At 37.4% G+C, this 26,882-nt stretch overlaps 1 protein-coding gene across 14 annotated transcripts in view; it reads left to right on the forward strand.

Annotated features, from left to right (window-relative positions):
• tns1b (tensin 1b) overlaps positions 1-26,882 on the forward strand; it is a 248,990-nt gene that overhangs the window by 145,337 nt on the left and 76,771 nt on the right. For all 14 annotated transcript variants that reach the window (XM_028436798.1, XM_028436793.1, XM_028436791.1 and 11 more), the window contains 2 exons: positions 6,888-6,926; positions 25,393-25,434. In XM_028436798.1, the coding sequence (XP_028292599.1) occupies positions 6,888-6,926; positions 25,393-25,434 (81 nt within the window). The remainder of the gene's footprint in view (positions 1-6,887; positions 6,927-25,392; positions 25,435-26,882) is intronic.

Below are 26,882 nucleotides of genomic sequence, written 5' to 3' on the forward strand. Positions count from 1 at the left end.
AAAAATCGTTTTTAATAATAACTAAATGACAGGAACATGACCGCTGCTCGCGGAACCAAAGTTCATGTCGCACATGCTGCCCGGACACCTGAAGGAGCAAAAGGAGGTGATAGCAGCAGCTAACTCTAGCTACAATTACTGAGCGGGAGATTCACTCGTCCGCTTTAAAAACTAGCATTTGAAAGAATCCAGTGCTGTATTCTTTGGTTTCAAAGTTGACCTGGCACCAGTGTGTCCTCCAGCACATTTCCTCCACGGCTCTGTGCTACAACCGGCTCCGGTTGGTCATGGGCCGCAAGCTTTAAAGTGCAGCCCCGCCATCTCGCCGCTTCCCGTCTGCAGCAATGTTAGCCACCCACCTGAGCCATTCTGAAACATGGACACAGTGAAGCAGACTTAATTTGCAACATGTTGACCAGCTCCTTTTCTTACATAGTTTATGCATGATAGCAGAAATGATAAATAATCATTGTGTTCTCTGTTATGTTTTTAAAGCAGCTTTAATTGTGCATAGCAAAATGTTTAGTTTCTCTTGGATTTATGTAGCTCTTGGAATAGTCTGTTTTTACTGAATAAGCTAGCTTTTGTGTGAGTTCAGATTGAATTAGCTGTTTAAGTTAATATTTTAGTTATTTTTATATTGAGGGGAGTGGAATGCATTGAAAACCGTGTTAAATCATTAATATTGGAATAATTGTTTATTAAACTGAATCGTAATTGAATCGTGGGGTTCCTTATGGACTTGGACTAAATGGACTTCATTTTATATAGTGCTTTATCACCACACTGAAGCAGTCTCAAAGCGCTTTACACTCTCACATTCACACACCAGTGGGACAGGACTACCATGCAAGGCGCTAGTTGACCACTGGGAGCAACTTGGGGTTCAGTGTCTTGCCCAAGGACACTTCGTACTGGGATCGAACCCCCAACCTCTCGATCAGGAGACGACCCACTACCACCTGAGCCACGGTCGCCTTAGATGGCACACCTCTATTTGTTACCCTAACCCTACCTATCTCCACTAGATCCCTTCACCTAACCCAGGCTTGGGCAACTCCTGTCCTTGGGGGCCGGATTCCTGAGACTTTAAGATGTGTCCCTACTGTAACACACCTGAATCCAATGAGTGGCTCATTATCATGCTTCTGCAGAGCTTGATGACAACACATTGTTTTCAACCAGGTCTGTTGGAGCAGGGACACATCTAAGAGTCTCAGAAATCAGGCTCTTGACGACTGGAGTTGCACCCCTGATCTAACCCAAAAATGTCAACAATATTTCCAAAGGTGTCATAATTTTACGAACAACACTTAATGACAGCTGTCATGACACCTTATTCATGACAGATAACGACAGCATAATGTCAGCCTTATGTATAAAATTTTCTTCTTTTTTTTTTATCTCTGGGAATCATTGAAGACAGTATTATTGGCAAGGATGGGATACCTAACCATGTATTTATTTAGTTATTTCATTAACCTTCAAAGTAGGATTGTTTAAAATGCTCATGCAATAATTTTAGTTGAGAATGCCTGGCTAAATACAGGATGGAGCAATGCTGACAGGGCAGGGCAGAGGTTCAGACAATACTATTACCAAAGCATCTAGAGGAGCAGGGCCTGTAAGAGAAGGACGTTGTATGTTGTTGAACATGGTAAGATAAGGATGCTGGAAGCCCTAAAGGAAAAGATCAGAATAACTCATAACATGAGTGATTTAATGCAGACAAACCTACTGTAACCTGTCAACTCTTGACAAACTCCACCAGGCCAAGCCCTCAGAGAAACAGAGGCACATTCCGTGAGGATGGCATCATTCAAGTAGGCTGTAGATAGACCAACAACGTGACAAACAGCAGTAAGAGAGAAAATTACAAAAAAAAGCTAATGGGAAACAAATGGGAAACGCTTTGTGCATGTTTTATTTGAAATCTAACAAACCAGAGTGCAAACAGTAAAGCTGTAACTTACACTGTGTAAAGGTGGCTTATTGTAAAGGATGTACTTTACATATTATCTGTTTATCGGCTGCTTGGGGGGAAAAAAAGCATCTCAAAAAGGTCATTTCCTGTTTGGGGTTAGAATTCTTGTATTCCACATGGAGAAACAACAGTGATAACAGACTTTCTTTTTCACAACTAGGAAAATACTTAATGAAATGCTGTCATTGACATCTAAACATTTTCCTCTTTTAGAATTTTAGATGGCTGGAATTATAATTCTCATAGGAAATGTGTAATGTAGGGCCGCTTGGAGGTCAAAGGTCAGTAATCCTGCATCAAACAAGGATAAAATTGAAACCCAGGCCCTAAATGCAAGGAAGGTGGTTCATTATGTAAATAATTCATTCAAACAAGTTGCACTGGTAATATTTTGATGTCTGTCCTAAAATTGAAGTTACGGCAGACACTTTGGTAATTGCATAAAGACTTCTGAGAAGTGGACAATGATATACAATTTGACAGTGACTTGTTTAAAGGGTTTGAACAGGTCAAGAATGTTTCTGCTAAAACATGATACAATTATATCATATTATACTGGCATGCTGCTCTAAATGTCCGTTCTTTATTTAGAAACACTTTTAAAGGTCATTGTCTATGGCTGAACCAGTGTTTTTAGTAAAGATTTTGAGTTTTTGTTATTTTTGATGGTTTTTTAGATGTCTTAAGAGTACCTTGTGGACCTCTTATTCCTTGACTACAGCCTACATCTGTAGAGCAGCCTGCTGTGGTGGATTTAAAACCACGCCCAAGACTCGCATTTTTAACCAAATCGGCTTTTATTTATTTATTGATATGTTCCTCCTTACTGGCTTATGTTACGATGTTCATTAATCTGTCTGGTGCCACTCTCTTTCCCTCTGTAGTCTCAGTATCTTATACTGCTTTTAGTCACTAATGCAACCGATTTCACACTTTGGTAATGAGAAACCTTTTTATAGGCCACCTTTGGGAATAAACTGGTATTTACTGTATGGAGTGGGAGTGCCTTCCAAATCATGACAAAGACAGCTGTGTACTTCAATGTCCTCATTTGTGTGGGTTATTTGGGTTTTAATTAGCCTGGGAATAAGCCACACCTACTTCTTTACATTTTGTATGAAAGTGATTATGGTATTGCCCCCGTTTCTGCTCACTCCCTCGTTTTTAAAGAAAATAAGCTAATCAGAGCCGTTCAGAAATAACGTCATATCTCCTGCACCAAGCAGTGTCAGAACAAACACAGCGCCCGCCACGGAGAAAACGTTCGGCGCTGCTGCTCTGCTGTATTTTAAGAAATGTGGATATGACATTTAAAACCATTTGTATTGACGAAGGATGTTTGTGCCGTGCTTCCAACTGGAAGGTTATGGAAAAAGGTCTATGCTTGTCATGCTATTGATGTCTTGTTCGTTCTTCGTTTAACTGGTTACTCTGCGTGTTTGTCTTCAAATGCCTTCCAGACCTTATATTAACCATTGAATAATACATGGAGATTAGGATAGATTCCAGGCTAGGTTTTTATACACATCTGCTGAAACATTTGTGTCAATAGTTCAATTACAAAAACATCATTTAAAAAGTGCTCAATACTTCAATATTGTGCTTGTGTGAATCAGCAGTCTATAGTCTCATATACAGTAAAACTAACCAAATGTGTATTGCTAAAATGTATCTAAAATTAATGAATTTATTATTGGTTTAATGTGTGTGCCAGTTTCTACTAAAAATACAATAATAAGTTGTGAGAGAATTGAGGACAACATTTTTAAAGGACAAAAGTTAAAAATACTTAAGGGGAAAATGCCTTTTTTTGGCCATATGAGGAATATGAATGGAGTAACACATGGCAGATCCTATCAGAACCATAGACATAATATACGTAGACGCCGCATCGACTGTGGAGGGACGCGTCTACAGCGCTGCCATCTTGGAAAAGTGCTGGTGGAGGCAGCGGTGCATGGACATGTCAGGGATAATATATTGTTAGCAGGTTGTTTTATAGCTATAGTGACTTAAACACCGACAGGACAGACAGAACACTCGATGTTATGAATCTAGCGTTCCTAGCAACAGCCTGTTACACAGAAAAAAACAGACTTACTGCAGTAATCGATGGGTTAGAAAGAATACAGCATCCATTAGAGCTAATAATAGGCCCAATGAATGATTATATTTCATTTTTTTTTGTTGTAGACAATTTTTTATCTCTGGCTAGATTTCTCGCATTGTTTAGGGTTTCAAATTGTCAGACAGGAAGTCAGATACTCATGTAGATAGTTTTCTGTGTGGATTGTTTATGTTCTTGTTCCTTGAATATTTCAGTTCTTTGGCTACAATAATAATAAAGATGATGATGATTGGGATATATATATATATATATTTATAGTAAAATATATAGTACTAGTAATAATAGTAATTGATATAATCATAATAATAATACAAATAATATGATAATAATCTAGTAAATATAATACAATAATAAAATAATATTAATAATAAACAATATTAAATAATAATAATAATAATAATAATAATAATAATAATAATAATAATAATAATAATAATAATACAAGAATACCAGTAACTAGAATATAAAATATGAATATTAATAATACAATAATATGAGAATATAATGATAATTACAAGAATAGCAATTACAATAATACAGTAGTAGTACAATTATACAATAATAATTGTCAAATGCAATGTATAGCGTTAAGCAATGTTGTCATAAAAACTTGAGCACATCTGAATGTTTTCTGGGTTCTTTTTGTTCTATTTATGTCTATCTATCTATCTATCTATCTATCTATCTATCTATCTATCTATCTATCTATCTATCTATCTATCTATCTATCTATCTATCTATCTATCTATCGACTTCTGACAACTTTAATTGTGTAAGCACATCATTCGGTTATAGATCTATTGCACTGTAGGAGCGATTGCCACCGTTCCAAGATGGCCGCCCTGTAGACACAGTGGCAGCAGTGGATGCGGCGTCTACGTATATTATGTCTATGATCACAACAGGAGCCCTGTGTTGATGCAAAGACACAATCAGTCATTGACAGGGAGAGAGGTCGAGCAGTAGCCAACATGAGCGATGCTCTCACAGTTGTGATGAGACAGAGGCCTCAGCACAGTGATAAAGGTATGATAATGGATCCAGTCCCTAATTGTAAAGCTGCCAAGCTCTATTGTCACTTATCTGACTGACAAATGAGGCTACTGATTGCTGAAAATTGGGTTTGTCCATTTTTTTTCCCTCCCCCCTGTAAATAGCAGGAATGATAGCATAATAAGAACAAAAAATACAGACGTGCACAGGAAGGAAGCTTCCTGTTTGCATTCATCTTTTTGTACAAGCACTTCATTCCAACGTACAGTTAGAGGCCATCATCATTACAGTCTTCCTGTTTATGAGTTTAGCTCCTCGTAGTCGTTCTCCAGGCTCTGGGAAGAATTATAAACTCTGTCGGATGGTAATCGGATTAGATTTAACAGAGCGTAATTCAATTGGAGCAAGTTCACCACTGTTACATACTTTAGCACACTGAATCCAAATGCTACCATGAGAACATGAATAAAATAGAAACACAAAGAATAAAACGAATACATTTTTCATGAATAATCTGGTTCTTTCTTTATTGACGCGACAGAGATTGTAACTCGTATGTAACAAGTAACGTCACATCTGGCATAAAATGGCTGCTCTCCTTGGATTGTATTTTAAGGTATAAATAATGTATATATATAGTAAATACATCTATGTTAGATACAGTACAGGCAGCCTTTAAACATTGGTTTGTGTTGTTATTGTAAAGGAATGGCCTGAAACTGTAAACTTTGTTCTCAAACACTGCATTAATGGTAAAAACCTGTTGCTTCTTCCATATCTCAATAAAGTCATTAGCTAAATTGTATTTAATCAGGATAAATGTAATTGTATAATTTACGACAGTGGTTTGTACTTGGGAAGTATTGAGAATATTTACTGTTAATGATTGCTCACCACTAAAAGCTGAAATCATCATGTAGTCATTTTAATATGAACATTGTAATGCTTAGACTTTTGAATGTGATTGAAAGCAAGAGTAAACAATGTTCATGCATACAGATCAGTAATTATTATCTAGTTACAGTCAATGGTAGCGATGTGTAAACACATTCAAAAGAACCTCAAAGCTTCTGATCAGTTTATAGCTCTTATTATTTTCATTAGCCTTAATGTGTTCATGATTACTGATTTAAAACAATCCAGTAAACGGTTTAGTTTCAGGGACACCTTGTGGGAAAAACATAGCAACGCTCTACCTCAGCTACAGTAAATGACTTATGCAATACTTTATTACCACCTGATTAGAGGGTTTCCACTGTATTGACCACTGAGACATAATGAAAGAGTTTCCAATGGCAATATCCTTCCATTGTGAGTATTTGCGTGACCGCTGACTCAGGTGGTAGAAGGGTCGTCTTCTGATCCAGAGGTTGTGGGTTCGTGTCAAGGTGTCCTTGGGCAAGACCCTGAACCCTAAGTTGCTCACAGTGGTTGACTAGCACCTTGCATGGCAGCTCTGTTCCGTTGGTGTGTGAATGGGTGAATGAGCTGATATTGTAAAGCTCTTTGAGACTACTTCAGTGTTGGGATAAAGCACAATATAAATCGACTTCATTACTATTTCAGGGTTCTTCGTTTTGGATCACTACTACTAAAACTTCCAGATTTGTGTAGTTACAGAGGCAGGGTTTCCCGCATCATAAATAAATGACAAAACAAAACATTCACTTCGAGCTAAGCCACTGTCAACATATTCAACACTGTTTGGTGTTTTTTGGAACAAGATTTGTGAGTGTGCTTACCAGAGTACATCAATAATAAAACTTCTCTCTTTGTTTGCAGGTGTCTTCGTCTTGTGTACCAACAACAAACTATGAGTTGGTAAGAAACATTTTTTGTGTGTATTCTTTATAAAGTATTTTTCATGCGTATGCTTTGTGAGTTAAATTCTTTCAGGAATGTTTCCTCCTGAATTATTGCTAAAGGGTTTTCAAAGACTAGCTGCCTCTATCAGCTACTCTCACTGCTGAAGATAAGGACCCATTACGCAAGGGCCATATGGCATAAACCTTGTCATGTAGGAGTTACATAAATAAACCCAATGTTACTTGACCGCAACAATGTCTAGCAAAAGATAAAGCTGTATATAATAGATTTTGAGATTTCTGAATAACAGAACTAAATTCCTTCAATGGCTCCATCCCAGTCAGCAATCTCATGATGACGACTTTTGGTATTAAAACCTACCGTGTAAAAAGAGGCGTTGCTAAAGTAGCAATGTTAAAAAGGCTCCAATGTTGCCTTTTTTGGTATTGGCATATGAAACTGTTAGACTTGGATGCGACTAGCTCAATTGCTTCCTTGCATTTTGTGTGTTTGAATAGTTTTGGGTGCCTGACAAACCAAAGCAAATATTCCCTTCACTTTTCCTCCCATGCGGAGAAAACATTTCACACAATTTTGTATTTTTCTTTCTTATATAATTTTGCTGTAATTAAGAGAAACCAGTTATTACCGCTGCAGACGCTTTAGCCTTGGATGCTTTTAGTGTGAAGACAGATGTGCCGAGCACTGAGCTAAGCTCTCTGAGTGCTGCTGAAGGCATGGCTTTAGAGTTCTTAGGTTTCTAAAACAGAAAACATTTGGAAAAAGAGTGAAAAAATTATCAGAAAAAAGCCTTTTGCTCTGTTTGTTGGCTGCCTACTGGGAATACAAATCATATGCTTACAGTTTGTAGTTCTGGAATCAGACCAGTTAGAGTTCTTGGCACAGTTGCTTATGCTGTATAATATAGTTTTATTTGACTAAAATGTATTGCAAAAGAAAGGAGAAGGAGTAGGAGGAAGAATGTGCTTGACAAAAAAGATTTCTGGCAAAAATCATCAATGGTTAATGTGTATACTGTACGTCACAATCATCAATTCGTTCACACAGCTGCATGGGGTTATTTGGTTATCAATGGGCAACTTAGAGTTCAATGTCTTACCCAGGGCACAAGAATTGAACTGGATTGGAAGACAAACTGCTTAACAACTAAGGTCATGGCTGCCCATCAAAGCTATGACTTGGCCTTATTAAACATGTAATGGAGTAAAAAGCGAAAAATTAATTCCCTAGTGTAGCTTTCAAGGTCTTTATTGGCCTACTTTTTATTGTCTCGGTATCCAGCTACATACTGTAGATCCTAGGTTCCCAAAGTGTGGTACGGGTACCCCCTGGGGTATGCAAATTGTCATAGGAGGTCCATGAATGAAAATGAAAAACACTGACAACATTGGAAAATAGAATATAAATAGTGCATCTAATGCTGATACTAGGTTAATGCTAATGCTAGGCTAATGCTAGGTTAAAGCTACTGCTAAGAGAATGCTAATGTTAGGTTAGTGCTAATGATAGGCTAATACTATTGCTCGACTAATGTTATTGCTAGACTAATGCTAGGTTAATGCTAATGCTAGGTTAAAGGTAATGTTAAGTCAATGCCAATGCTAGGCTAATGCTAGGTCAATGCTATTGCTAGCCTAATGGTAAAGCTAGGTTAAAGCTAATGCTCGGTCAGTATTAATGCTAGGCTAATGCTATTGCTAGGCTAATGTTAATGCTAGAATTAAGGATAGCTAATGCTAACGCTAGGCTAATGTTAATGCTAGAATTAAGGATAGCTAATGCTAACGCTAGGCTAATGTTAATGCTAGAATTAAGGATAGCTAATGTTAATGCTAGGCTAATGTTATTGCTAAGCTAAGGCAGGAGGACTTGCATTTCATGATCATGCATTATTCCTCAACAGGATAGATAAAATTCAGGGATAAAATTCACTGTAGTTGTACATTTTATATGACATTATGTTTATTAAGTGTGCAGGAGTAGGGGGTACATGGCTTCAGGTTAAAGGTGTCAAGGGGTACAGGACTGTGGAAAGTTTGGGAACCACTGCTGTAGATAATGTATTTGTCTGTTATACCACCTGTCCTGCGTAGCAGGAATCATCAACTGGTCTAGATTATATATTTCTTGCTTCTTTTTTTTTTAGCTTTTATCAGTGATAACATATTTATAATACATAAGGGCTTGTTGCACAAATTAATGCAACAAGCAACAAGCACTAGGTTGTGCACGATAGTGATAGTTTGGATATGGATTATACGTGTATTCTTTTAAGAAGTAAATAAGGGTGTCCAGCACTTCGTTTGATTCAACCGAAATTTAGCAAAGCAGAAGGACCGCCACCCCTAAATGTATAAACCACTGGGAGGCAAATAAGTAAACATATTAATGGGGGCACTCAGAGAGCTATGGTTGGAGTTGTGGGGAAACTTTTTCCCAGCTCTTTGTTGTTTGGTCAATTCCTTTGCTCATAGACTGGTGTGACTTTATGCCTTGCTCAGGTGCAGAGTGATTACAGCACTACGTATTTCAACTTCAACTAAAAGAATGCTGGAAGAAATTAGAATACTTTCTCTCCTGAATGTGGACATTCCAGAGAAATGGACAAGTTACAACGAGTTGAAATACTGTTTTACTACCAAATGATGCCACTTTAAAACTGAAAGAATACAGGTATTTCTTAGAGTGGAGTATATCTAACATTTATAATATTAGTAAGAACTATTTTTTAATAAATACGATTTTTATTCTTGAACAATTAATGATTAATTGCAACTCCACATTGATTACAAAGACAGTTGTATTTGTATTAGTCACAGTGAGTGTGTTTGTAGTTGTTGAGCTGACAGTTCACGTCAAACACATGTATAGTGCCTGTGAAGTACGGAGAGACCTGTTTGAATTAAACAGGACCACCTTCATTGTGATGTAAAAATAATTATACAGCTACGGTCGAACTCTGTGGTGCATCAATCGAACTTGGATTGTTAGCTGATGGAATGTGCTGCTAGCTTGAAGTCCATTTATGGTGAAGTTGTTAGTGTTTGTCTAAGTAGTATAATTGATGACTCAGGCCAGCACTTCTAACCAGTCTCCATTTTTGTTGGTGAAGTAAAAAACAACAGTTGCTACATCTGTGCTAATGTATAGATTGTTAAAGCAGTGGTTCTCAAACCTTTTTGGCTCAAGTACCCCCTTTCTCTTATTTCTGACTACCACAATTTTCCTTAGAAAACTATGAACTATTTAGAAACGACTATAGAGCACAATGATGGAATGAACAAGTGATAACACACATTTTAAAGAATGTAATTTTGTAAATAAGTGAAAAGAAACAGTATTTTTAATGCAGTGGTTCCCAACCTTTTTTTGGATTGTGTCCAAATTTTGATATGAAGAAATTCTGGCCACCTCAAGGTCATTTCTTTTCGAGAAAGTACATGTACGTAACGTCCTAGGGTTAAGGTTAGGTTTAGGGTTAGGGTTAGGTTATAACCCTATATCGCAACAATTTTTAGGATTAGGGTTAGGTTTAGTCTTAGTTACTTGACCTAACCTGGCCAATAAGGGGCGTTGCATACGGACCGAATGTTGGTATATTGATACGGCAACCGTACGGATAGCCACTGCCATTCGTTTTTGATCAAGTTTGAGCTCAGATATATTTTTTTTAACTGCATTTTAGTTGAACTAAATGTATATTTCACAAAGTGAAAGTATAGAAATACAGTTGCTTAAGTTTGTTTGTTGTTTTGATTTAAAGAAAAATAATAATAAATAAAACATTTAAAAAATCTATTTAAATTTTTCAGAAATTTCAGTGGACTCCACATTGGGTCCCAACCCCAAGGTTGAAAAACACTGGTTTAGTGCTCTTGAATAGATTTATTTCTATAGTTTTTATAATTTCCGGTTATGTCACGCCTGGGGTGGGATTTCTTTCTCTCAAGTACCCCCTGTAGTGCTATTGTGTACTCCTAGGTGTACACGTACCCCCATTTGAGAAACACTGCCTTAATATTAAAGGTTTCATCAAGTATTCTAGATGGAAGATGACTTGGGACAGGGTGAAGCAGAAACTGCAGTAATTCTTGTGGCTAACAATACAATACTTTATTGCTTATTTTAGCCAAACATTGATGTTCAGATGCTGTTCTTTTGCATGAACATTGCTTTGTAAAAGACAATAAGAGCAAGGTTTGAACAAGTTGAACACAATTCAAAAGTAGATGTTTCTTTAAAGGTTTTATTTTTTGGTTCTGAAGGTTCGCCAACAAACACCAGCCCAGAAGTCTTTGTATTTCAAACAGGTAGACATGCGGTTTTTACCAGTGGAGGTCGACCAAACATCTCATTACATACCTTTACAAGCACAGAAATGCTGATAGGCCTGGTTTGAAAATCCTAAACCGCTAACACCTATGTCACCCGACTCTGTAATAGGTCCTAGAGGAACTTGGCCAGGACATTTCTCTGTAATGAGTCACTTCAGGGCAAGAAGATGTAAATGTGGTCAAATTAGCACTATGTTCAGAACCACACATATTTCCCAGAAGTGCCCTGCATCACACTTTAAAAGCAACCACCAGACACGAATCCTATTACAAATTACAGCATGACCCTACATCTCTGGGGATGTCTGAATGGGAACATGCAATAGACATGTTTAATGTTAAGCTAAGAGGGGGGCATTACACATCAGAAGTTGCCTGATTGGGTGTAATAATAAGTTAGGGCTATCAAGCTAATATACCAATGGATTACATAAAGGTTCTGTGGGAACTGCTTTACATAATTATTATTCTTCCACTGAGTTTACATAAAGAAATAAAAAAGACTAAATGGCAGCCTTTATGGCTGAAATAATTATATTAAACTTTTTATCTCGTCACAAAATGCCTACTTTTAATCAGAAGTCTTTTTTCAATGCCATTGTTATAGAAATGTTAAACAAAGCACTTTAATTCTACAATAAACTTTAGTTACCGAACTATAAAACCTGCAAACTACTCAGCCATAGCCAATAAAATATACAGTAGTGTTGACGTTTGCAATCTACTTCTTAATTTGGTATCTGGCACCAAAATGAAAGGAGGGACTTAACACAGATAATTGATTAGATATGATGACACATTGAAGGGCCCACTGCCTGATTACTGTTTTCTTAAAAGGATGTAGAGATAGTGTGCAACAAAGCCTAGTCAGGTGGTACACGCCCAAGAAACATTCACAAAAATCAACATAATATTCACCACACGTGTCAAACTCAAGGCCCGGGGTTCAATTCGGTAAAAATAAAGTAAAAATGGCAGGGAAAACATGAATTGTTGTGTAAATGAAACTCATCAATATTTGCAGGAGCTCACACTTTTCCCAGTGCTTATATCACATGATTGCAGTCATTTTTAATGTTGATTTTTTTTTTTTTTTTTTAAATTCTTACAAAATCTTTGAATTTTCCTCAAATTATTACATAATATTTCCCTGAATAAATAAAAAATGGTCACAAAATATGACATTTTAAGTGAAGATCCTGTTGGTACTGATATCTATTACTTATAGCTTAGATATTGTCAGTTTGTTATGTATTTTATGTATACGTAATAGCGTAAACTAGTAATTTGAACGATAATTTTCAAATTACTCATTTTCCTGCATTAAATCTGTGGCCCACTTGAAATTAAACTGCTCTGTATTTGGCCCCTGTACTAAAATGTGTTTGACACCCCTGATACACACAGTGGATAGTGAGTTTTTGTAGGCCCTGGCTTTTCTGAGCAGAGTTGCAGATTTGCCAGTTTCACCCACAGTCCAACACATATATTGGAGTTTTGTGATTTAGTTGTAAAATAAATCTTTGATTTTATCCTTGCAGTAGTTTGGTGTGAAAACAAAGATTTTTGAGGTAAGCCCTGCTGCAGACTGGATTTCTATCCAGAGTGAATTCCACCCTGCTCCCAATACAAACTGGGATTGACACCAGCAAATCTGCAGAACTAAATGAATGCATGAGTGGATTTTTGAACTATTGTTCAAAGATTGGAGTATCCTAATTATAAATGAAAAGATTAGATTTTAATGCTACGCTTGGGGGAACATGGAAAAGAAGATTTTCTCCCTTTTACATTCAGTTATTGTTGCTTTGGGAGCTAGCATACAAGTTATTGGTGGCTTGTAAATGGTGTTTTTATGAAGCATTCTTACCAAATCAGTGAGCTAACGTAATTCCACTCATTCACACAGACCTATTATCATAATGGACGTGTCTGCATTACAACAATAAACAAAGTCAAATTGTATCGGGTCAGACTAGTCACCTTCAGGGTAATTTAGTCATTCCAGCCTCCTACAAACATGCTGGTTATTTTTAGATGTCAACATCTTTTTCTTTAAACCCATGGACAAATGAATGTCTATGTGGTTTTGACTGAGTAGGTCTCAGCACGGTGAGGTTTTTCACACTTACATGAATCAGTGTTGATGGAAACATTTCCTATCCAACAGATGGTTTCCTACAAATTAGGACTTTTGTGTTTGTGTACCTCCAGTCAAGTAGTTTGATAGCATTCCACAAACATTGCTATTGTGGGATGTCTGGATAAACTGTGGGACTTTTGCACAGGAAACCGCTATTAGTCATGTTCTCTGCACACCATCACTACTGTTTTTGTTTATAACCTTGGCCACAATCTCCTCTTGACCCAAACATGTTGTTTTTAGCCACGGCAGAATGTGGGTAGCATGTGTACACGATGTGGTGCAGATGGTCATTTTCCCGACCAAGGAAAAACTACCAAACGGTTAGATATCAAAGACAAAATGTAATAAAAACTAAACTTGAGGTGGATTGGGTTGGCTATTGGTTCAACATGTGATCTAAGCACACTTCTGTTTCCAACAAAATACATTAAATGTTGTATTTCACACATAGATATAAAATGTAACCTTCCTAGCTCTGCCAAACATTAGTTATTTGTGTCATTACACTGTTCATTTCAATCCTAAATTCAAGCATGCTAACTGAAAACCTGCTTGCCATTAGGCCATATCAGCCATTTCAAAACTAAAGAATGCTGCTACTCAGCCAAATAAATATTAATGCCCTACCAATTCCTTCTACTCCAAATACAAGCCCTTAGCAAAAAGTAGTAGCCTTTACTTTCAGTTTGTTTTATTAAATATCCTGGAGTTGGCTATAAGTAAAGATAGCCTATAGCAAGTGTATATGGACCATGTACTTGTAGTGAACCAGGAAGTATTCACATGTAATCAGGGTTCCCGCGGATCCTTATAAAGCCTTAAAATGCATTACATTAATGAATCTAAAAATAAGGCCATAATTGTCATTAAAATGTCTTAAATCAATGTTTGAAAAGTCTTACATTTCAACACATAATAAGTATGATTTTATGATTCTTTAATTAGTCTCACTTTTCATAATGAATGGTGACATTTGTTTTAAAAAAATATATAAACAACATGTTAAAATGTAAATTTAAAGGAATCCTTCACTGTTTTTACAAATGTGGCACCATATTCATTTTTATGAACTTTTAAAACTGGGACTAATTTACCCTGTACACCGCCATGTTGAAATGATGTAATCTGTGACGTGATTAGCCCCTTTTAGTCCATTGAGTTCTATATGATTTTAAGCATTCACAATCATTTAGCAGATTTTACAGTCAAAATGACAACTTGTGCTGCTTTGGGTTGCTCTAAAAATCAGTAAAACTTAAAAAAAAATTGATGTAAACCTCTTTTGTTTACCGAGAGATACGTTAAAACCGTGACCCAAAAAAATCTGTGACCACAGGGTGCGACAATTCCCACTTTGTTGTTTCGTAGACGGCATTAAAGAGAGAAGAAGAGCTCCATGTGCATTATGATATGTTGAGCAGCAGTAGGATCCTGCAGTCAGGATCCTGCGGAGCTCTTCTTAAATTTAATAAAATGAATATGGTGCAAAATAATGCGTTTTGTTGGCATAGATCTTCTAATACGGACATTTCAGAGGTTTTAGGCCACATTTGTTAAAACAATGGAGGATCCCTTTGACCAAAATTGCCTGTCCAACAAAGATTTTTCTTAATGGTTTTTATTTTTGTATTTTTGTTGTTGTTTTATAGATTTGTGGCTAAGTTTGTTGTCATCTTTTGTTTTCGAAGTGATGTTAATTATTTTAGTCAGTTTTTTTGTGTATTTTGCTGTCATTTTGTGTATTTTTGTGTGTTTACTTTGGGGGCTGCCAGTTGCACGTCTGCACTAGACAAAATGACGCTAACCCTATGTAACTGATGCAGCAGTTTTTTTTCCCCTCAATAGTGTTTACTGTGAAGTTGGTCTTCATTTAATTTCAAATGGCAATATCAAATGAAATTCAAGACTTTGAATTTGATTTGACTAAAGCTGTAGGAACTCTGGTAATAATTCTTAAAAAATAACCAGACATGGGCTTGACTAGAAACACTTTATCAGAGTTCAGAGATAGAGATTAATGGTACGTTCACACCAAATGCGTTTCGTGTGTCAAAATCGTGCCTCACGCGCGTGTTGGACGCTTGAGCTCATTGAATTGTCACCAGTGTCGAAGATGCTCGGGACATGCGTCGAGGGGAGGGGCTTCTCTGTCGCCGGTGGTGTTCATACAATGGATGATATTGTGGCGATCAGTTACGTTCATACTTCACAGTGGTGGGGAACATTGTGTTGAGAAGGCGGTGTTTCCAGTCAGATGTATTTTGATGTGATGCACTGTGCACTGTGATGCTAGAGGGCTATAGAGAAGTGTGGTTGAATGGAGAATAAAGTTTGGAGTTCTTTGCTGAACACGCCTCCTCCAGTCCATCGGCTCTACATCATCCAGAGAGTGACTTGGCTTTATTTGCGCCTCGGCGCCGTTTCTGGATTCACCAGAGCTGCGCACAGACGAGAGTCGCTTTCAGTACTTATGTCTCTCCCGTGCCCAGTTTGATGACCTGCTGACTGGCATTGGCGCTCGCATCTCCTACCCGGACCCCAACTACAGTCGCTCTATTCCAGCAGAAGAGTGCCTGTCCATCTGCCTCCGCCTCTGGTTATTGTTTTTTTCTTTCCTTTTCTCATTATTCTGATTACGTCACAATTGGTCGACGCGCCGCGATATGTCCCAAGAATTCAACAATTCCAACTCCAGTGTCGGCTGCGTTGGAAGCGCCGGACGCACGCCAAAAGCGTCCGCCATGCGAAAAAATTTCAAAACGCGCCGCACAGGAGGCGCGGGATTCACAGCGTGACCTCCGACTCTCCCTAAAAGCGCATCCACCATGTATTGTGAATGTACACCTGCCGCTTTTGACGCGTTTGGTGTGAACGCACCATTAGGCTCCTTCCTCCTTTAGTGAAGTATTAGCGATAGCAATGGTTAGCATAGCCTGCTTGAGCCAATAGCAGAACTCCTTTTGTAGCTTATTTAGTTGGTGCGCATAACTGGGAATGATTTCTCATTCCCAGAATGATTTCTCATTCCCAGTTATGCTTGCTTGGAAAATATTTTTCTGACTCTTTTGCTTTCTATAGCATGTTTACATGTAGTAGTTTGTAACTATATAGCAGCTGAAACAGACTTTAATTGTTTTATATTATTTATGAACTACATACTACTACAATAACTACAATTTTGGCGTGCTGCATTATGTTTAATCTGGTTGGTCGGCTATGATGTGATGCATTTGATTGTTTTCTGGTCATTTTATTTTTTGTAATTTCACAATGTCTGTTGATCATTTTAGAAAAGAAAAGAAAAAAAATAGAAATGTAGTACCTAAGTACACGTAAAATGACTGATTTAGAAATGTACTCAAAAACCCATAGAAGCAACTCAATTACAGTAACATGAGTACTTTCACCTCTGCTATAAAGTATGGGCCAAAAATGTTTGAGGTTAGATAAGACATTTAAACAAGATAGGGCTTGTGTATTTTTTCTCCGATTCATGTGTAAATATAGTGAAACAATGAGATAAGGGAGACAATTCAGAGAAAAAACAAGATAATACTACATGTGTTAGAGGTAGAGGTGGACTGGGAAAAGATTCCACTCTGGCATTTTCTGTCCAGACCAGCCCACTAACATTATAATCAGCGACACTATGTAGGAGCCGTTATTGAGTCAGTAATACTCAACATGTGGCTCTTTGCATCTTGATTTGAATTATTATTCCCCCAGAAAACCATAAAAGTGTGAAACTTTCTAACCCCTTTTTACCCATTTTCTTTACCTTCCTTTTGCCAATAAATATTCCTTTTTTCCTATTTTTTTCTATATTTTGTTCTATCGAAATATTGTTCTTTCCTAATTTATTTTGAGTCCCTTTTCATCAAAATAAGCTAACTTTTGCCCAATAAATACCACTTGTTTCCTACATTTTGCCTTCTTTTGTTACACATTTTTGCCCTTTTTCACTATTGTTCGCCACCTTTTGTCCATTTAAGCTACCCTTTTCCATTACATACCACCTAGTTCCTCTTTATTTGCCCATTTTTTGGCCATTCTTGACTGCTTTTGGCCCATTTTAGTCACTTCTCACTTTTTTCTTGCAACGTTTTTATCACTTTTTGACCTTTTTTGGCCAACTTGTTAACATGCCTGCTTTCACTCGCTTGTAAAAAAAACCAGAACGTAGTGGACCAGCCCACTTTGGGTCGATGGCCCACCGGTCTAATGCCCAGTATGCCAGATGGCCTGTCCACCCCTGGTTAGAGGTGTGTTATCCTTCCACGTCTGTGTGATGGATTAGATCCTCTCACCAAGTGCTCACAAACACTGATGGAGTAAAAATACTTGGCGGATCACTGAGGAGACCCCCCCCCAGCTCTCACATGTTGGAGTGAGGCTTTTAGTTACATAACACAGCATATCAGAGGGATCAGGGTGAGAAACAGTGACATGTCAGAGGTGCTTTACGGTCACAGCCTGCACACAAGGGTTTTTCCCACAGCCAGACGGACCACTCTGCTCATACTCAAACCCTTCAGTGATCCTTGGCATGTCAGGAGCTCCGTAACCTCCGTGTGGCTGGAACGGGGGAGTATGTACACACACATGAATCCCAGCCATGTGCGCCCCCCACCACCCCACCCCCCATCCCAGTGCTGTGTTTACATTTGTGGGACGTGGCTGTGTGAACATTTTGGATGAAGGAGCACAGAGCCTGAGAGAAAGACAGCTGTGGGTTTATAGGCTTCAAATCATGTTGTTATGGAGGATGACGTTTGTTACAGGTGTGGACTGTAAATCACTTACAGTTGTGCCCTTAATGGTCAGTGCAGATTGACTGTCGTCAGGTTATTATTATAATTCTAATGATTATTACTGATTAAAATGTCGTTAGCACTCAGCATACGATGGTTGGTTTAGCATTGGTTTCTCGTTTCACACCTGGAGGAAAGCATTTTAACATTATCACTGTTTCATGACAACGCTAAAGCTACTGTTCAACATAGATTAGTAGAATGGGAAAACCTTTTGCAGGAGAGCAGCTGGAAAGTATGGTGATAAAGTATAAAGCTGAAAAAATATTGCATATTTTTTTAATGTTTTTTTTAAGGTGTTGGTGTTTCAGACAGATAATATGGATACGCATTGCATTAACTCCAAAAAAAATAAAAACAAACTTTTTTTTCTGAATAATTTTTTTTGTTTTGTTTTTTGGACTATTTTTTCATGTTTTTTGAAGTATTTTTTTTTCTGTTTTGCATGCAATTTTTGTTTTGTTATTCGGACTCATTTTTTGATGAATGTTCTCGCGGGATTTCCAAGTATCTCGATAATTCAGAAAAAAAATGAAAAAATGGCACGGAAAAAAAAAAAAGGCCAAAAAACAAACCAAAAAAAGAAAAACTAGTTTTTTTTCTCAAGTGAAAGCAATACGCTTCCGTAAGATAATACCAAATATTTTGATATTCTTTGTTGTTATACTTTATGAATCAGCATACCTAGCTGTGTTTTAAGGAGTAGCAATTAACATTACTTAGTGTTGTTTTATTGTCTGTTCACTAGTCCTAATTACATTTAGATATTACATTTTAGTGTATACCATTTATTCAATTGCTTTTTTTTAATTTTTTATTTTTTAACAACTGCATTAATCAGAGACCATGCATTTGTGAAGAATTTAAATCGAAAATTAGGAGCCATCAAATATGCACTTATAATTCAGCTCCTGAGGAATCTTCCACAATCCAGAGAAGCTTTTACTTTGGCTGTAAGTGTATGTTTGTACTTCCTGTTTTCTCATTTTGTATTCGACTTCAACATTAATACTTTCCATACTTTAGGCTTAGATCATCTTGCTGACAGATCTATTCATTCTCTTCTTACCAGAATGGAGCTAATGCAATTTTATTGTAGCTTAGCATTGGAAAAACTAGAATGGAGACCTGCTGGTTTTGCTTTATTCCAGTAGGAGACGCTATTGGCCACAAGACATGAAGACATGGTATGCACAGTGTTGAATGTCACTGTGCTGGAAAAAGTTTGTAAATATCGAGTTGATGATAATAAGAGTAATAATGAAAACATAGTTTGTACAAAACTATCAACATGTTATCTGTTTATATGTTTGCTGCTTTCACTTGACATTTAAACTTTTGATTTCTATCAGTCTCACTCAGCTTCTGATCATAACCACAACTATCTGTCTTTATCAAACATCCACACAACCAACAGCTATGCTCAACACTGTGCTTCCATGGGCTGTGTCTCCACTTCCAAAGATACACTGATGTATATTTAGCCCAAAGTCAATTCTCCAGAAGTCTCTCTGTGACTCAAAGAGAGGAAACACCCGACTCATTCAGCTACTCATGCCTTTTTTGCCCTGAAGGAAGCAAGGCTATGATTTAGTAAATTGGTCTAAGGAGCCTCAGTACACATGTGGAAGAAAACACACGGCATTGCAGAGGTGGAGATAAAGAGCAGCTGGATGAAGGGTTTTGAATAAGGAGGAAGAACACGTGGCTGTGTTGACAGTCTCAACAGCTGTGCGCTTTCACATGACACTTAAGATACAAAGACAAGGGCAACAAGTAAATAGATCCAGGAATAGGCTTTCAATTAGAGCCATCTGGTACCAAAGAAGGAGATGCACATTCTAGGAGTTTCTTGGGGGAATTCTAACTAGAAATATGTTAAAGGAACACTGTGTAACTTTTGGCCACTAGAGGCGCTAGACCTGTAACTTTCACATCAACCGACCGTAGTGGCCACAAGTGCCGGAGCACTGTCGCAAAAAACGGTCAGTTGAGCCAGTCTCACTTGTCTTTTGATTGTGTCTGCAGACAGTAGTTGACCTGTAACTTTGGGATAAGGATTGGCTCTAAGGGCTGGGTCGGTTGGGCTGGGGTGTGAAGCGGGGCTGGGCTCGCGGCGCGGCTGGAGGAGCAGCTTGCCTCGGCCATGACCAGGAGTCAAACAGCTGGAAAAATACTAGCAAAAGCCTTTAGCCCAATGAGTATATCACAGCCTTTGGTCACGTGACTGCCATAAAGTGAAACGTTCTCCAGGCATTCTCCAGGTCACATGACCTGGCCAAAGACGGTTCATCTCTCCAAACTTACCTGGGTGGTATTTCTGCCCCGCCAGGAGCATTGATACTGTCAAGCGCTGTATATTGGCCTGAGGAATCATTTAAAATAACTCATATGGGTCAACTCTTTAGGTCAAAAGGTCAGCGGTGTGCCTTTAAGTATACTTTTCCTCATACATTATTACCTAAATTCCAAAGAAAAGAAATGATAAAAAATATATCAAAACATAGCACTATTGTTTCAACTATAGTACTGTTTCGACTGTCCAACTGCTAGTCTTCCTCAGAGGTGATTGCTTTGATGTATCCCTATGAGTTCTCTCATAATGAATTCTTTCTGGGAAATCACCTCGAGACATGTCAGGAGATACAATTTCCTGAAAAAAAATTGTCTGAATAAACGAAACCTTAACATATATGAAACATAGCAATGTTTCTATTAGATTTCACAGTCAGAAATTTAAATTCAAATTGAGTTTTTTTTTCTTCTCTTTTTTCTTTTTATTGTTATTTAGTCATTTTATTGGGATGTTGTGTCACATTGGAAACGTAGCAGCTGTTTTGTAACCACCCTCATGATGCTCAGCTGACTCGGCTCAAAACGCTGATGTGATTCTCTGCTGTAGTTATGCCAATTATTCAGAAAAAGCAAAGGACACCCATTTGATAATGTATTTTTAACTAGATAAATTAATTATAGTCACATTGATATACAGTAGTTGTGAGGATACTTGTTACCTCAACACCACTTTTTGTTCTTACTAACCTTCAGTTTTAGCTCCTATGCTCAAAATGGAAAGTACAGTGTATTATTTAATTTAACAACAGAATATTTAGATGTTTTTTTTCACTCAGCAAACTATATTATGATATAATGAAATCAAAATTTCAATAGAAACACGGTTACCACTCTAAAAGCTTTGTCACAGCTGCAGCATACAATCAGAAAAAAAAAAAAAATCTGCTATATTTCAGAAAATAAAGGTTTTAAATGTAAAATTATTTCAGTTCTTGACAATTAATCCTCAGTCATTTTATTTGCGTGATGCATAAAAGATTAGAATCAAAGCTGTTATGGTTTGAATGGATCTAATGCATACAAATATTATTGTCCTATTGTGCTCTTCTTCAGAACTACACTAAATTTGTGCAACTTACTAATTTGCTATATTAGCATTTTATTCAAAATAAGTTAGTATTAAAAATGCTTTTTGATGGAAAAAAACACAACAAAACAAAAAATGTTGTTCATAATCAATGTCAGTATATTAAGCTTGCAAAGTCTATGTCTTAATAATCTATACATGAATCATGCATCACCCTAAAGCAGACTTATAGGGCCTGTACTACGAAGCTGGCTATCGTCTTACCAGGATGAATCACCGTGGTAACTTAGACTTGAACACCAAACATATTTGTTCTAGATAAGATCTGAGCGAGTACTAAAGTCCCGCCTCCTGACCAGTCAGTTCTCTTGGAAAATGAGCTGCCCATCGTTAGCAGATCCTGGTTGGTGTAGATCTGACAGCTGTGTTTAGGAAGGAAAGATTATTCATGGGTAAATGCTTTCCTTTCATTTACCGATTACATCCTTTTGGAAAGGTGTTTGGTTTGGTGAAGCTAACAAAGAGATATCTCAGATATACGAACGACCGTGTAGAGGGGTCGTCCTCTGCTTGAGAGGTTGGGCGTTCGATCCCAGTCTATACTGGTCTTTGTGTTGCAGTGTCCTTGGGCAAGACACTGAACCCCAAGTTGCTCCCAGTGGTTGACTAGCGCCTTGGATGGCAGCGCTGTTCCATTGGTGTGTGAATGAGCTGATATGTAACCTCTGTCTGTGAAAGGTGCTATAAAAATAAACACCACTACTACTACTTATCCAGCTTTGTAGTACATGCTGAGAGTGTCAGATTTGGTTGTTAATAGTGCTGAGAATAATGGAAATGACCTGTATGATTTAACATCATCCTGTCTCACACAAATACTGATGCACTACTAGTTTGCACGTTTTTAGTTTATTCGCACAAGAGGCTCCATGTGCGTGAAAATGCTTGTGGCTGCTAACTCTCGCTGGTGAGCATATTATCCACATTCTGCATTCAGAGCTTCAAATCTCAACTTACTGTCACCATCATTCCGAGAAGCAACTATCGTTCCCACGTATCAACTGTACACACAGGCCGAGACAGATTGTGTGACTGACACATTGGTATTTTGTACTTTAGCTGTTTTTTGAAGCTGTAAGTTGGTAGATCAAGGATAAAAATGCAGAATTAGATATTCTTATGGTTTCTCTGTCTATTTTTCTGGCCTGTGGTTTGGTCTGAGCATTTTTAGTCCTTGTATCCTGGGCCCGACAGTCAGACTATAATTTACACTTTTGCATTTTCTGTTTTTATTGCATGAACATTTCTGCAGAAGCAGAGAACTTGTTTTGTCACAGTAAAGTCACTCTCATACTTCTAACACTGGCATTATTTAATAATCTATGTCACTGCGACTCTCAGATGTTGCTCATATGAAATGATTACTGTCATGTAGGGCTGGGCGGTATGACCAATAATGTATATCACGGTATTTTTCTAAATTCTAACAGTTTCATGGTAAATTACGGTTTTTTTTTCATGCATAATCAGGTGTTCACTGCATTTTCTACTGGTTGAGAATCAGAATCAGAATCAGAAAGGTTTATTTTGCCGAGTACAGCACATGGAATTTGACTTGGTAGTCGGGGCGCGGAACAAAAACAAAAACACACAAACACAAGCCAGCAGCAATAATAATCGTGATAAATATAGGGATATGGGATAAATATAGGATAGAGGATAAAGAAAAATAAAGATGAAGAGAAGAGAGAGGAATTATTACAGTAGATTGACTTAGGATGGTCTATTTTACTGTCACGATAAGTGAATAGTAACAGTAGTAGTAGCAATACGTTTGCAACAGCAGCCCAATGGCTCTTTGCAGCACAAGCTTAGCTTTAGCATCAGCTTGATTTCTAGCATTAAATGCTGCATACTCAGTGGTGTGGTGGTTTCTTATGGTGAATAAGGACCGTTTTGTTTGCAGCTCCACCAGGACTTCTTTCCGCGTAATTACAAATCACTGTCGACATGCTAAGCTAATCATGCCTCTGTGTTCATGAGTGTTGTTCTCCTGTAGCAGAGGCATGCGCACGCAGACACATGCTCACATGCAGATTCAGAGCTTTCAATTGTGTCTTTCTTATGTATTTACATGAATGATTTACACCACAACTAACACCAGAGCGCTACTGTTTACCTTCCTATTTAAAAGTGCAACGTTGAAAAGGGTCGGGTCTGAAACGTGGCGCAGCGTAGCGTTCCGAAAGTTGTGTGATTAAATACACCGGTACGGCGGTATATTAAAAATTCATATCATAACAAAAATATATACCATTATTCGGTATGAACCGGGTATAACGCCCAGCCCTACTGTCATGCAAATAAAACCCTAAATGACATTCAAGCGCAAAATGCACATAAATCATTGGGTAAACACCAGAACACATCAATAAGGAAATCAATCAAATAAAGATATTAGTGATAAACAGAATTATAACTATAAAAAGGAAACAATTACACGCTAAAGGGATGCTAAATGGACAAACTATTGTCCCATAATGGTTTGTAAAGTGAACCATTGTGTATTTCGGGTTTCTTTTTTCACAAATAAATCATACTTTAATCATCATGAGCTGTCACATAGAGGGAGACAATTGAATAAAGTTTGTAGTTTTTACCCTGTTGAGAATCAACTAATTTCTCTGCATCACATTTTCTTTCTAATGAGACATTCTTTTATCCTCTTTTGTTAGGTTTTCATCTACATTTCCTCAATTGTTAACTTCAGTTTGTGATTTTATTTGTTGTAAAGTTTGAGAAGTATGTTCTACGATGATTCAGGCACCAATTCAATTTGAGTACAAGGTCTTTAATTTTGTTTTTGCTCAGTAAAATGTAACAGACCCACTGAAAATAAGTTTTTAGATAGAGATTTTATATTTTGAGATCCTTAATGGTCAGTTTTTAAAGACTTTAGTTCTTCTAATCTACACAATTAAGTACAAACATGGGGACCCTCAAAGATGTCAATTGAAGACTCACTAAGGTTTTTTATTGATTTTATTTTATTAAAACATGTTTCCTGGTTGCTTATGATGTGAATGGGCCGTTTGTGATACTATAAGTGGGAGGGGTTCCTTCAGGATTTGCCACTGGTCATTTTCTTTGCTTATGCAGACATCAATAGTGTGATGCTTTGCCTAATCTGTAACATCTGTTCATGTGTTTGTCTGAACCGATGACATCACCGATTCTTTTGAGATTTTCTAATTCCAGCGTGAAACTTTATCTTTACGCCACAGTTTTCTCATCCCAGGTCGGCTTGTCCTTTAGCCTCATTTCCTCTGAAATCCTTCACAAAGCCTCTTTTTAATGTCCAGCCACTGTGTTATTATTGACTTTACACTCTTTTTAATTGTGACTGCTTTACTTTGTTTCCATTCATTCTCCATTCTCTTCTGTGCTTGCTCTTTTTCGTCCCGCTCCCTCTTTCTCTTCGTCCATAGCTGTATATGGCATTGACAGTGAGCTGGACTCTCCTGTGCTGGCTAATGGAAGCAGAAGTTTCTCGCTGTGTAAATATTTGCACTGAAGGATTATAAATGGTCCTACGAATTCAAGGTGGAGTCGCGTTCTGCTCCAGGCCACATTAGGGCAAAGAATGGTGCTGACTGGACCTGTGACAGAAGATGCTGTGTCGTGAAGATGATGTTAAAACGACACAAAAGAAAGTGTTGGCTGTGAGACATGAAGTAGATTAACCAGCACTGACCTCACTTCCTGTCTGTGTGTCGTTTGTGTACAGGCGCCGAGCAGTGACCTCCCCCTCAAGCATGTAGACACTATGGTGAGTTTCAGATGAGTGTCTCTGTTCTCAGACTTCCTCAGGCCGACTCATCTCATTTGCTTTCTTTACTTAAGTGACAGGGCCAGTAAATCCCAGGCAGGTTGTTTGATGTAGCACAGATTGTCTTCATTGTAGGTTGCTTACATTGGAAACATTTTCATTGTGACTCTCAACATACAGTATTTTTCATACACTGGTTATAGAAACATTTGAGATGAGATATTCTTTATTTGCTCCACGAAGGGGAAATTTGCATTTCAGTTACATACCGGCCAAGAAACATGAAAAGGCAATCACATATAACATGGGAGGACAGGAGCGGGAGAACTGTGGGTCGCCACAAAGCCACTTCTTAGATGAGAAGTGGAAAACATGAGGGTAAGAAGAGGGGAAAAAGGCAGGTCCCACACTGTGCTCCTTTAGGGGGATTAGAAAAAAAAAACCCTCGGCATACACGTAGATAACGATATCTACATTTTATTAGACCTTAGTGAGGATAAGCCTAGTTTTGGGTTATATTTTATTTTATTTTTTAGTAAAACGACCGCATTAGGATGTAAAAAAAACTACCTTCAATCTGTACTTAAAATATCAGATATCAAAGTCTTTCTTTTTAACACAGAATGACAGATTGAAATTGCCCAAAAAACTTGTCTTCTAAATTTGTAAAGTTTACTATTAAAGTGAGCACATACAGTATTTGATTTCTGTTATATTGATATCTACTGTCATGAAGAGTTTCTTCCCAAAAGCCATCCACTCTCTAAACAATAAACACACACCATAGACATCACATCGCTTTTCTAATATTTTATACCCATGCACGTTTATTCAGATTAACGTTTTATTCCGACAGACTTATGTTGTTTTAATGATAACTGTGTCTGTTTGGCTTGAATCTTTGAAGTGTACTTGAATGTTGTTGGGAGGTGCATGTGCAATTTTGTTGTACTTTGTGCAATGATTCTATTCTATTCTATTCTATTCCATCCAAAAATACATAGTTTTCAGTGGTTAACAGTCTTAAAGTAAATCGACTTAAGTAGTACTTTTTTAAATTTTTTTAATTAGCTTTATTTTTATTCATTGTTTTTTTAAATGTGTTTTTATTTCTATTTATTGTTTTATACTCATTTAGTGGTGGAGGTCATTTGCATTGTTTTGGTTTTATTGTTTTTATGATCTCACGTGCAGCACTTTGGAAATGTTTAGTTGTTTAAATGTGCTATATAAATAAAATGGGAAGTGGAAATACTATTTTTGAGTATGTGTTCTATACTTGAGTATTATTTTTGGGAAAAACTCAAGACAATAATTGTACTTTTTACGCCACTACTTTTATGAAGATAAACTTTTTCCCTAATGCCAGCTCACGTTTTCCATTGCTTTATGTTTCATGTTTCTGTCTATTGTTGTACGGATTGACCCTCCCATTAATTCATCATGCT

The sequence above is a fragment of the Gouania willdenowi genome, chromosome 21 (assembly GCF_900634775.1).
Source record: "Gouania willdenowi chromosome 21, fGouWil2.1, whole genome shotgun sequence".
Taxonomy (NCBI): Eukaryota; Metazoa; Chordata; class Actinopteri; order Blenniiformes; family Gobiesocidae; genus Gouania; species Gouania willdenowi.